Source organism: Eriocheir sinensis, chromosome 14 (assembly GCF_024679095.1).
Source record: "Eriocheir sinensis breed Jianghai 21 chromosome 14, ASM2467909v1, whole genome shotgun sequence".
In the NCBI taxonomy this organism is placed as follows: domain Eukaryota; kingdom Metazoa; phylum Arthropoda; class Malacostraca; order Decapoda; family Varunidae; genus Eriocheir; species Eriocheir sinensis.
In genome coordinates, this window is record NC_066522.1 from 13427753 (window position 1) to 13440625 (window position 12873).

At 42.0% G+C, this 12873-nt stretch overlaps 1 protein-coding gene across 3 annotated transcripts in view; it reads left to right on the forward strand.

Annotated features, from left to right (window-relative positions):
- LOC126998500 (condensin-2 complex subunit G2-like) overlaps nucleotides 1–12873 on the forward strand; it is a 38134-nt gene that overhangs the window by 864 nt on the left and 24397 nt on the right. For 2 of the 3 annotated variants that reach the window (XM_050860238.1, XM_050860240.1), the window contains exons 1-4: nucleotides 9750–9922; nucleotides 10680–10773; nucleotides 11354–11554; nucleotides 12139–12262. In XM_050860238.1, the coding sequence (XP_050716195.1) occupies nucleotides 10699–10773; nucleotides 11354–11554; nucleotides 12139–12262 (400 nt within the window). In that variant the 5' untranslated portion in view covers nucleotides 9750–9922; nucleotides 10680–10698. Of the gene's footprint in view, nucleotides 1–2973; nucleotides 3023–9749; nucleotides 9923–10679; nucleotides 10774–11353; nucleotides 11555–12138; nucleotides 12263–12873 lie in introns of those variants that run through there. The other variant, XM_050860239.1, reaches the window with a different exon arrangement.

Sequence of the window (12873 nt, forward strand, 5' to 3'; positions counted from 1 at the left end):
GTTACCTCCCTATTTCTGCAAAAATGCTTCTTATTTGCATTACATTGTATGTTTTCACGTGTGTAGTTTACTTTGATCTGCTCCAAGGGGGCGCCAGGTAGCCTGTTATTTAATTAATGAGTAGGCTATGTAGAAACTCTCGTCGAGGCAGTCAGTGGGTTGACTCGGTGTCAGATTATCGTACTCGGAGCCTCGTATTTACCGGTTTCTGAGCCATAGCTATTGCCAAAAACACCGATATAATTAACCATTTTAACGGAAACTATATATAAAGGCAGTTATTCGGGTCGAGGAGTCAGTTTTGGGGTCGGAAATAGGCAAACATAAGAGGATGAGTACGACAATCTGGCGGCGTTGGGATTGAGAGGGAGGATGACTCATCGCCGTGGCGGGGCGTGAGGCTGGCTCGTGATTGGCTGGCTCACCTCAAGCAGCGACTGATTCGCTGGCGACTCTGATGACGCACGTCACATTTCAGCTCCCCGAGTCTTCCACCAATCAGATGCGGCCTGCAGGGCTGAGATGTCCTTTGTGAATGACCAAAGCTACGTCATCGTAAGGGCCACGTAAGCTACGCGCCAGGTAGTGGATACACGTGTATAGGAGTTCCATTCAACACGTCACCTCGGTTTCGGACACGCCGTTTTGGGCAGCTTGGAGTTGACATTGCACGGTCCCGAGTCTAGAGCTGAATGGCATACCTTTAAAGGCCGATTCACACACATCAGTGACGTATCAGTGCCGCGTCCGCTCAGTGTCAGTGATATCCGTGTTGTTTCCGTGACGTCTATGCACACACATCCGTGGTGATGCCGTACAGCGTGAAATCAGTGTTTTCCATGGTTGGCAAAGTTTTCGGACGTGGAGTTGGCAATGATTGCCATAATTCTTGATGAAGAGGAAGAGGCTGAACAAAAAGTGAAGAAGAGAAAGTGGGTACATGAAGCGTGGCAGAAAAGAGAAACTGAAGGAGAGTTTGCGACTCTGTACAAGGAATTAACCGATGATGAAACAAAATTTTCCAGTACTTTAGAATGTCCAAAAACTGCTTCAGGATATTGTTCATAAAGAACAGGATGGTTTCGCACCAATTCAATAAGTAGTTCGTCATCCATTTTCTTGACAGCTCAGAACACTCGTCCGGCGTCCGTGAAAATCTAAAAAATATCGGTGGCGACGATACTCAGCTTCACGGAACGGAGACGTAACGGTCACTGAGAGTCAAAACACTGTACTGCGCCGGACGTGTGCAAATGCTTCGGTTGAATTCAAAGCAACGATATTTTTTTTCACTGACACTGAAGCACTGAGCGGACGCGGCACTGATACGTCACCGATGTGTGTGAATCGGCCTTAAGGGAGCAAGTCAGTGCGTTGTTAAGGTCTTTATAGTCACTTTACAACAAACTAACCAAGAAGCCCCCCCCCCTCCCCCACACTGTTATCTTAGGGGAAGGGGGAGGGTTGATAATGGGACTGGTGGATAGGGGAAGGGTTGGTAATGGGACTGGTGGATAGGGGAAGGGTTGGTAATGGGACTGGTGGATAGGGGAAGGGTTGGTAATGGGACTGGTGGATAGGAGAAGGGTTGGTAATGGGACTGGTGGATAGTGGAAAGGTTGGTAATGGGACTGGTGGATAGGGGAAGGATTGGTAATGGGACTGGTGGAGAGGGGAAGGGTTAGTAATGGGACTGGTGGAGAGGGGAAGGGTTGGTAATGGGACTGGTGGAGAGGGGAAGGATTGGTAATGGGACTGGTGATAGGGGAAGGATTGGTAATGGGACTGGTAGATAGGGGAAGGGTTAGTATTGGGACTGGTTGATAGGGGACGGATTGGTAATGGGACTGGTGATAGGGGAAGGATTGGTAATGGGACTGGTGGATAGGGGAAGGATTGGTAATGGGACTGGTGGAGAGGGGAAGGGTTAGTAATGGGACTGGTGGAGAGGGGAAGGGTTGGTAATGGGACTGGTGGAGAGGGGAAGGGTTGGTAATGGGACTGGTGGAGAGGGGAAAGATTGTTAATGGGTCTGGTGGGAAGAGGAAGGTTTGGTAATGGGACTGGTGGATAGGGGAGGGGTTGGTAATAGGACTGGTGGATAGGGGAAGGATTGGTAATGGGACTGGTGGATAGGGGAAGGGTTGGTAATGGGACTGGTGGATAGGGGAAGGGTTGGTAATGGGACTGGTGGATAGGGGAAGGGATAGGGAAGGGAATGGTGGATAGGGGAAGGGACTGAGAATGGACTGGTGGATAGTGGAAGGGTTGGTGATATACCCGGCGACTATAAACCCAGGCTCATAAAATATACTGCCAGACGTAATGCCATGTGAATTTGAGAGGCCATTCCGAATTTTGTTGACGTCGTGCAGTGGGTGTTAATTGAATAAGTTTAGTTTAAGTCTGTGTTGTGCGAAGCTGGCGTGGGATGATGTTTTAAGCTATACAAAGAAGACAACCGACCTGCGTGTGTGGGTGTAGGTATGTGTGGGATTCATTGTGTTGGTGTGTGTGGGGGTGAAAGACAGAGAGACAGACAAAGACAGAGAAACAGCGACAGAATTACAAACCGAGAGACAGACAGCAACCTAAGCAATCATAAAAGAGCGAGACTGAGAGGTTGACAAGCAAACAAGCAGAAAGATGTTGGCTTTCCTTACTACTGGTGATGACTACAAACTATCCTAAGGGCGCAAGGGTAAAACAAGGACAAACTCTGCCTGCAAACAATAACCAAGAAAGATGTGACGTGGGGTGGCCGAAAGATAAGCTGCCAGAAGGTGCGCGGTTGGCGGGAGAATGTGCAATTGTGCATACGAGGCAGTGAGGATGTGTAGGTAGAACTGAGATGTTACAAGCAGGTGATGATGTGTGGATGACCCGTTAAACAAGTTACGATGAGAGAGAGAGAGAGAGAGAGAGAGAGAGAGAGAGAGAGAGAGAGAGACTAATGAATTTCCTTGTTCACAGGCGCGGCGAGCAATGTTGTGTATTGTTACGATGGTGTCGGTCAGTGCAGGTAAGTGTGTGTGTATGTGTGTGTGTGTGGTGAAAATATGACTCATTCCTCCACTCCCAACATCAACTGAAGCCTAACGTGAACTAAAAACAAACCCTCTATTAATATTTCAGCTTCTTAACAATCCCTCGACCATATTAGTCTATCGTACGCGGCGTGAAAACCAGCTGATCACAAGTGCGTCAAGATCTATCGAGGCTATCCCCTGCTCAACGCGCGCTGCAAAGTCATCCCCGTATTACCCAATCACCTTTACTTTGCTAATTGCGTCGACAGGGGCTTCGCGGGGACGTACCACGGTCAACACACGCGCATGCCCGAACTGAAATTAGGATAGAATAATATAACTGATAGCAAATGAATAACACCACCATCAAATAAATTAATAGATGGATAAACGAATTAATAAAACAATCGCCTAGCGTAATTAACCGTCACCAGAAACCGTCAGAAATAATATAATGGATGAATGGCTCTTTCTGTATACCTTTCATGTATAGGTAGTTCTCTCTCTCTCTCTCTCTCTCTCTCTCTCTCTCTCTCTCTCTCTCTCTCTCTCTCTCTCTCTCGTTCAGTTGTTACGTCGCATCAGGTTCACTGCTTTACTGTGATCTCCGAAGCTTCGAACCTCACGACCTTGAAATAAAAAAAAAGTGACATTAATGTTTCGATGCGTGTGTGTGTGTGTAGAAGACGACACCAGACCACTTTGCTCAATACCTGCAGGACAGCACCAGGCACGAAGTTCAGCGTCACACCTCTCATTAAACTCGTGCAATTGCCGCTTCGCCCGAGCTAAAATTAATGGGCACAGAAACTTCGGCGCGAAAAAGATACTAAAACAACCTAACTTCTGGCGTCACCAGGGCATTAATGTGATTGTCTCGCCCCGGTGTAGACGTTTCAGGATACTCCCCCTAGACATGACTCCCGGAGTCTCTTGAAACAAGTTTTAAAGCACTCCCCAGTCAATTGAAACTAGTTAGATAGCACTCCCCAGTCAACTGAAACTGGTTTCATATGACTCCCCATCAGGTTGAAGTGACTCACATTATTGGATGAAAAAGATTTATTGATTATTATGTATATGCCATGTGAACGTAGAACCGAACTTTGCCCACACACATACATTCACATGGATCATGTTGGCTGCTGCTAACATCTCTGTTGTTGTTCCCCACACTTTATTCTGACACATTGATTCAACTTAGATGTTTTCAGTGCTGGCAATGAAATCACATATCAATATGTGCAGAGACTTCGGGAATATGCCTCCGGGGGCCACAACAGGGTCGGTGTTCTCAGACGCTTTTGCTTTTCACATCAACAATCTCCAAAGGCCAAAAAGGAAACTAATCGGCTTCTAATGAGTGTTTCGTCATGTTAATGGTACAGAAGAATGGTCAACCTCCTGCCAGGGTCATAAACTGGATATGCCAACAACTCCTACGAAAGTATTCTCAGACGCTTCTGCTTTTCACATCAACTATCTCCAAAGGCCAAAAAGGAGACTAATCGGCTTCTAATCAATGGGTTTTTTTACGTTCATGGTACAGAAGAATGGTCAACCTACTACCAAGGTCATAAAACTACTACTGGATATGCCAACAGCTCCTACGAAAGCCTTGTCAAATGTGTGTGCATGGGCGTCGAAATGTTTAAGAACACCGCACCAGGAAAGGGTTACTATACTAAGCTCCTTATCTGTCCTTCACCGGAGTGCCATTGGTCCTGTGGTGTCGGTGATTACGGAGTGACATCCCTCTATATCTTGTGGCACCCTTATAGCCTACATTCAACGTATACTGCTTTTAAGTGATTTTCTCCTCCTCATCTCTTAGAGTTAGACAATCCATAAACCTGAGTCAGTCCTTTTTTTTTGTGCTCATGTGCCTTCTCTGCGGACATACACATATACGTATTACCAACTAACATCACAAACTATTAACCCTAAAGAGAAAAGAAAAATGTGTGTGAAGGGAGGGAGGGTTGTGTGGTAGCATTGTGAACCTCTTCCACGAACTAGCTCCCGTTCGAGTTCCACGAAGTCGCTGATTACACATTTAATTCCTACCAGCATATGTTCTGATACTTTCCGTGTACACTGCCTTATCTTTCCTCTCAATTTATGCCCTAAAACGTTGGACAAAACAATGACGAAAGCTGACACGGGTGAATGAAACGGAAGGGGAGTGCCACGTACGCGAGTAGATGTGAAGGATGGGTGTTGGATGCGGGGGGGGGGAGACCATATAGGATTATCAAGTAAGAAAGAAAGGGTTGGGTAGTGCAGCTGCGTGGGTGAAGGATCCTTGTCGATTTTTTTTTGCTGTACACGGAACCGGCAGAGCACACACACACACACACACACACACACACACACACACACATTTTTTACGAAATATAACACATCTCATTCACTACTAATATACAATGTCGGGAGCCCTTCTCTTCTCTTAACCATATTGTTGTAGTAGTAGTTGCATAGTTGTAGCCTACACTTCTTACCCCTCCTGATCCGCTGCACATTATTTCCCTTAACGCTATCTATATCATTCACTATTAATATACAATGTCGGGAGCCCTTCTCTTTTCTAACCATACTGCTGTTTCGGTACGTTGCAAACACCTGCATACTATATCTTACTTCCCCCCTTCCTCCAATACACAGATTTCCCCCCCATGTTCTTGTCTCTCATGCAATGTTTCACAATGATATACAGTTCTCCTCTCTAGACCGTAGTCTCGTACTGTCACCGTGAAGAGAATGGGAAAGGAAGTGTCTTTCGGAATAAATTAAAAAGCGGATTTTCCTCCGATCCAGATAACTAAGAGATTATCCTGTTACTGGTATTCTTTCTTCATCTTTTTTTATATGCTTCTTTTCGTTCAGCTTTTCTTTCTTTTTTCTTTCTTTCTTGTTACTTTCTTTTTCTATTCCTGGTAAAATAATAATGATAATAATGATAATGAAGATGATGATAATAATAACAATAAAAGTAATAATAATACTGACAATAGAATAAGAATAAGAAGAAGAAGAAGAAGAAGAAAATAAAAAGATGATGAAAAAATTATGATGGTGATGATGATGATTGTGGTGGTGGTGATGATGGTAGTGGTGGTGATGATGATGATGATGATAGATTTATTTACCTCTGAAGTGCTAAATATAAATCAGGAATACAGAAAAAGGAGAGCATAGCTATTCACCAATGCACGCAATCAACGAATAGCGAATTATTTACAGCCTAATTAACTATATAGAGCATGTGAAGATAGGGGCCGAAGGGTACTCAAATTAAGGCTTGGAGATCCCCTTTGAAAATGTAAAATATCTCTCTGGAAACACAAACCACAGTGCCATGCTGCAACATCTTCACCTCATTATTTCCTTTGATCATAACTGTGTACGTTCGTTGGTGAATTGTGAGTGCGGCGAAGCGACACAAAGGGTACTGCTATCAAAAAAGACTGGTCAGCACTCAAACCCACATCATCTCCATGTTCTTTCTTTCCACAATTTTTCACTTTAAGGTAGAAGAGGACAGCTCTCCCCTAATGGAGGATTATCACAACAGAGTAATTAGAGAGTAATTTCAACTGCTGCAAGAAGAACTGATAACAATAGTAAATATAAAGTAGTGATCGAGACTGTTGCTGCCGCCCTTTTAAACTTTTGGGGGATGACTCGAGAACTCAAAACATTAGGGGCCAACACAAAATCGAACTATAAACTATCCACAATGAGCAGGGTTTTTTTTTTTTTTCTATTTAAAGGCACCCGATACTAAAGAGATCTGCAGCTATAGTGTCCTTAACCCGTACAGTACCGGCCGATTTTAATATTTTTTGGTTTGCCCAGTACCGGCCATTTTTTTTTTTTTTGGATTGAAAATGTCCCATGTGATGGGAAAAGTGGAAAAAAATCAATAAACATGTCATAGACCTACTTTTCGCAGGAGAACTCCATGAAGTGTTACCATGGTGTGGCTGGAAACGGCCCCTGTGCGTGATCGATGGTTTATGGAGGATTTTACAAGTGATAGAGGCCAGGCAGCCCATTTTTGTTCCACACAGGTGTAGAATACTCCATTTCATGGCGTATAAGTGTGGGATTTTCAAAATTTTCAGAACATTAGAATATCGTGCTACAAAGGCGGCTCAATATAGCCTATATCCTCATCTGGCACATAATCCTTGTCCGAACGAGAGTCTGAGAGTGCTCCCACGTCTTCCTCCGATGAGGAAACCTCAAACTCACTGTCTATCGCCATATGGCAAAAGGAATGGACTGCGGCGACATTGTTTACATTTGGTTTTGATCTTGATCTTGATGTCACAGGTCGCTTGTGATTCCTCCCCAGCTTGAATAACGTTGCCAATGCTACAAACGCACTCGTGCAGTATTGCCATTGTCTGCAGCAGTCTCTGTAGCAAAAATAAACCCGCTACATCGACTGTAACCACAGAGTTATATACCTTATATAACTCTGTGACTGTAACAGCTAGTGTTTAGCAAGCCCGACGTGTATACGCGTCGCTAGTATTTCCTGCAAGCAAAGTTGCTGACGCGTATACGCGTCGCTAGTACGGTACGGGTTAAATAACCTTCAATAACATGAATACCAAAGATTATACAAAAAAAAATTAAGTCCTTTAGGAAACTTCATGATTTGGGAGTTTGCAAACCCGGCCGATGTCTCAACTTGACACTTTTAAAAAGGAAGTTAGTAATATTCATACCCGTATTTGTCTTTATATTTTATTTGGCCGTTGTTCTAATTTGTTACGTCAGAAGATTAGTATGTTTTAAAAGAGGTTAAGTTCAGGTGCATTGTAAGTTATATTGGGTTATGTAAGGGTTCAGTACGTTAGGCGACATAAGGCCATAGAATATGTTGGGTCAGTGGTTACTATAATTTGGAGAGATTTAGTTTAAGCTGCATTGTAGGTTATGCTGCGTTATGTAAGGGTATATTAGGTTATGTTGAGGCCCCCTCGATTGTTGTAGCCTACATTCATTCCTACCATTGTATCTCTTTAGTTTCATGGTGCTACCTACACATGTATTACTAGTTGTAGAATCACATTATGTACTGCCTGGGGGTTGGGATGGCATGCTCCTCCCTTCTTCTTTGTTATTTACCTGCAACAATAAACTATATCAACCAATTAATCAGGTTATGTTGAGTCATGTTGGCTTATTGTAATCTGGAAAGAGCAATAGGATCAGTTAGGCTGCATTATAGGTTACGTTGGGTTATGCAAGGGTATGTTATGTTATGTTGAGTCATAATATGTTGGGTTGTAATTTGGAAAGAGGCTCAGTTAAGCTGCATTATAGGTTACGTTGGGTTATGCAAGGGTATGTTATGTTATGTTGAGTCATAATATGTTGGGTTGTAATTTGGAAAGAGGCTCAGTTAAGCTGCATTATAGGTTATGTAGGGTTATGTAAGGGTAGCTATATATGCTAGGCCTACATATATGTTACGCTGAATTATGTTTGGTTATTGTAATATGGAAAGGGGTTTAGTTAGGCTGCATTATATAGCTTATGTTGAGTCAGAGGGTGCATGTGCTGCATTGCTTCGTGCTTTATACCTGGTGACCTCGACCGCCTCAGGCACACGATGGACCCAAAGTTCCTCCGTCCGTCGCCCTTGGATAACGCTGTGTTGCTATGGGGGGTTTTAACGCTCCTCACAAACGATAATGATGTGATATTATTAGGGTATTCTTTGCTGATCATGATGATGGTAATGATGGGTATTCTGAATTTTACTTCCATCCCAAATTATTTACTCAGTGTGTGTGTGTGTGTGTGTGTGTGTGTGTGAGAGAGAGAGAGAGAGAGAGAGAGAGAGAGAGAGAGAGAGAGAGAGAGAGAATGACATGTCCGTATTGGTTGTTATTTATATTTGTGATTTTATTTGTAGTTTTGTGTTCCATTGTTTACTGTGGTTACGATGAGGGAGTGACACGAGAGGAAACACGAAGAAGATGTACGAGAATTATTAGCGAGCGAGGCATAACAGCTGAGGAAAATTATGTGTTCTCAAACAGGGTGGTGAGCAGCTGGAATATTCTCCCTGATATTTGTAGGTATTCTGTAAAATACCCGATGGAAGTACGTAATCCGTGACTAAAATATAATTCTTACCTATCCTTATATATCTATTATCCTTATTCTCATCTCAAAATGCATGTCATGTTTGCAGTTTTGTATATAGAAACCATAATTCCCTTTCTTCAGCAAAAATAAAGGAAATAAAGATAACAGTACCGCGGTGAGGTCAATCCAGCGGTGCCAGATTGTCGTACTCAGCGCATTGTATTTTCGTAGTTTCTGATCACTAAAATATTGCACAAATGAGCGAAAACCATCAATATTTAACAGTTTCAACGATATCTTTCATGTAATATCGTTATTTGTGTAGGTACGAGAGTTTTGGGGCCTAAAAATGATAAATACAATGTTTAGTATGACAATTTGGCACCGCGACGAGGACGGTCCCAGGATTTGATTATTTGAACCATCGTTGCCAGCTGATTATCGTACTCAGAGCATAGTATTTACCAGTTTCTGACACCTAATTATTGCCAAGAAACATCAGAAATTAACTATTTTAACGATAATTATAAGTTAATCTCCTTATTGGGGTCCAAGAGACAGTTTTTGGGTCGGAAGTCGGTAAATATAAGAGGCTGAGTAAGACAATCTGGCAACGTTGATTTGAACCAGACAGCAGAAAGCCCGCGAAGGAGGTTGTTGTGGAGGTCATGTCGAGGCTGTTTATGTGTTAATTACCTCGCTATCCGTGTGTTTCCAGGACTACCTCTGGGCTTGGGAGTGCGCTGACATCACGAGGCGGCTGGTGCAACGTTCATGACCAGGTAAATATAGAGACTAGAGAAATGGTAGTCCGAGATTGGTTTGTTTACCCCGGAGTGGCACGGGTTTATGATGACCAGAGAACTCCAATGTCCGTGTTAAACGTATCATGCTCCCATTACGGCTGTTTTCCAAGGCCACAGGGAAGATTTTACGGGGTTTCATGGGTGATTTTCTCGTTCAAGATGCAGAAGTGTACCTAAAACTCACTACCACCCCAAAACACTCCATGGAAATCCCATCATCTAGGGGCTTTTCAAACGGCGAGCTGAGGCGGACTCAAGACCTCTTTCGATATTAACTTGACTTATGAGGATTCCGTCCAAGAAGAAGTGACCATTAGCAGTAGTAGTGTTAACACCACATTTAAATCTGAGGTCAGCGTATTTGGGGTGAAGTATAACACCCAAGAGGACGCTGGGGTAGGTTAAGTGAATATTTGACGAAGTTACTGGATTCAACATGATCCTGAATGTAAAATTTGAAACAGTCTGAGAACATCATATTCTTAAAAAAATAAGAATAATAGTGGTCCCAGGCCAGAGTGCTGAGGCACACCACGAACTGAAACCTGCATCGGGTAATTTGAAAAAAAATATACTATCCAAGTAGAATTTCATGTAATGCCACTTGATCTCATCTTGTCACAGAGTTGGTAATGTAATAACTGATCAGCTACAGCACTAGCACTGCCAAATTTAAACTTAACAGCCTTTAAAACAAACACTATAATCTGTGCATTAACTATCCTCTTTTCAGCTAGGATACCAACAGCGAGATGGCCAAGGAACAGCTGCTGCAGGCTGTGGAAGACCACGATGCCAATCAGTTCCTCAAGCTTATTCTGAGCCATGTGAGTATTTATTGTTGTTGATTGTAAGTATTCATTAAATGGGTTTGGGGCATCATTTAGTCAGTGGAGTATGTTGTTATTGTACCCAAATCATGTTTGGGGCAAGAGGTTGTGCATATTTGTAGTATGCTTCAGTTCATCTGGTGATTCTTCCCACCTATTCTGTCCCCTCAGCAAGGGATGAAAATAGTAGGGTTATGATTTACAGATGAGTTCTTCTACTTGGAAATTTCATTTTATTATTGTTCTGAAGTATAGTAACTATGAAAGTTATAATGAAACAATGGTTTTATTTATTATTATTCGTGTACAGTTATTTTCTTTGCACGCCTATACTTTTTGATGATTTTTTTCAGTCAGAATTTATTATTCAGCACATAGGTGGCCATAGATTATTATTATAGTGTAGTACTGGTATTTAGTACCTAAGCATTTTCAATTCAAATCTAAAGCAATAAACTACTTGATCTTTTTTTCATTTTAGAGTAACAAAAACTTCAGAGATATATTCTGAAACACCCTCCTATTTTTGTACGCATGTAGCTAACAGTCATCATTCTTTGACCTTATTTTGTCTCAGGAGAAAAAGAGTAAATCTGTGGACTTGGAGGAAATTTTACTGGAGCTGAGCCAGGATGAGGTGACTCACATCTGGGGTGGCTTGCAAGCCTGGGCAGATGAGCAAATAACAGCTTTTATAGCCAAGGAAGAGCAGTGTCTGGCTGAAGCTCAGGGACAGGGAAGAGAAACTGCTGCTGATGACACAGGCAATACAAGCAAGGTACTTAGTATCCTCCAGTGTTACACCTAATTATTATAGTACTGTTGTATGAAACATTGGTTACATTTAAATAAAGCGAAAGGATACAAACTTAAGATAATTCTAATGACTATCTCAACATGTAGCTTTAGTGATGAGAATGTCAACAAGTTTTACACAGATGTTCATCAATTATGAACAGAGAGCTCTGGGGAGCTTTGATTTTGAAGTTGAAGTAGGGGAAAAAATCACAATAGAAACTGCATCAGTGAATCATGGCATAGATTCATGAAATGAAAGAGGGCAAATCATGGCACTTCAGAAAACCACTCTCTTAAACTTTTGCATACATTTTTTGACAAAAAGACACCTAAAATGGAGTACTAAATGAGATTAACTGTCCTCACAAACAGATGGGACAGCTCACAATTACTGGTAAACTCTGAATCTTCTGAAATGACCAATAATTGGTAAGCACAGAAGCATGATAGTACTATCAGTTTGACACAAGATAGAACTTACCAAAACTAAATAAGAAAAAGCAGGAGGATGTGAGAAAATATAATAACCTTTTCCTTTTGATTGATTATTCATCATTCTTCCAGGAGCCTAAGGCTGAATACAATGAAAAGCTGCTGGAGAGTATTGTTAAGTTTGGCGTCATATACGTCAACACACACAAGGACAGCGACACCATCTTCATCCCTGAGAAGTTTCTGGAGCTGACATGTAAGCACTCAGCTGTGTTGCTGGGATGTATTTAACCCTCACAAATGGTGCACTGAGGATTCCACTGTAGCATGGTTCTTGTCAATTAACTACAAACTTTCTATTATACAACAATAGTCTATTATTCCAGTTTGCAGAGCTGTTGACTTTTCTCTACATTTTTACAGTCAGAGATGGTTTTGAAAAAAGGAAAATCAAGTGGATAATCCTAAAGTAGTTATTTTGTCAGTTTTAAGAATTTTATAGAGGTGGACAGGAATGCAGAGGGACATAAAATTTGGTTCTAGTGAAGAAAATAAGCAACAGACTTGTAAAATGAGATCACTATATTAAAGACCAAAAATATTATATCATATATGTTTCACTTTGTCACATTCTCAGCCACCATATCAAGTAACTCAGTAAGCTGTTTTTTCCTCCATTACTGCACAGACTGGTAATTGTGCTAAAGCCTGAATGACCTGTGTTTTTGGCCAAAGTATTTCAAATATACCTAGCCAACCATTCTGTTTCCAGTGTTAGTACATGAGTGTCCGTGAGAGGAATATAATAATGTTGATGGCAATGCTGTGTGATATGTAGAATTGTATATCACATTTAAATCATTTTTG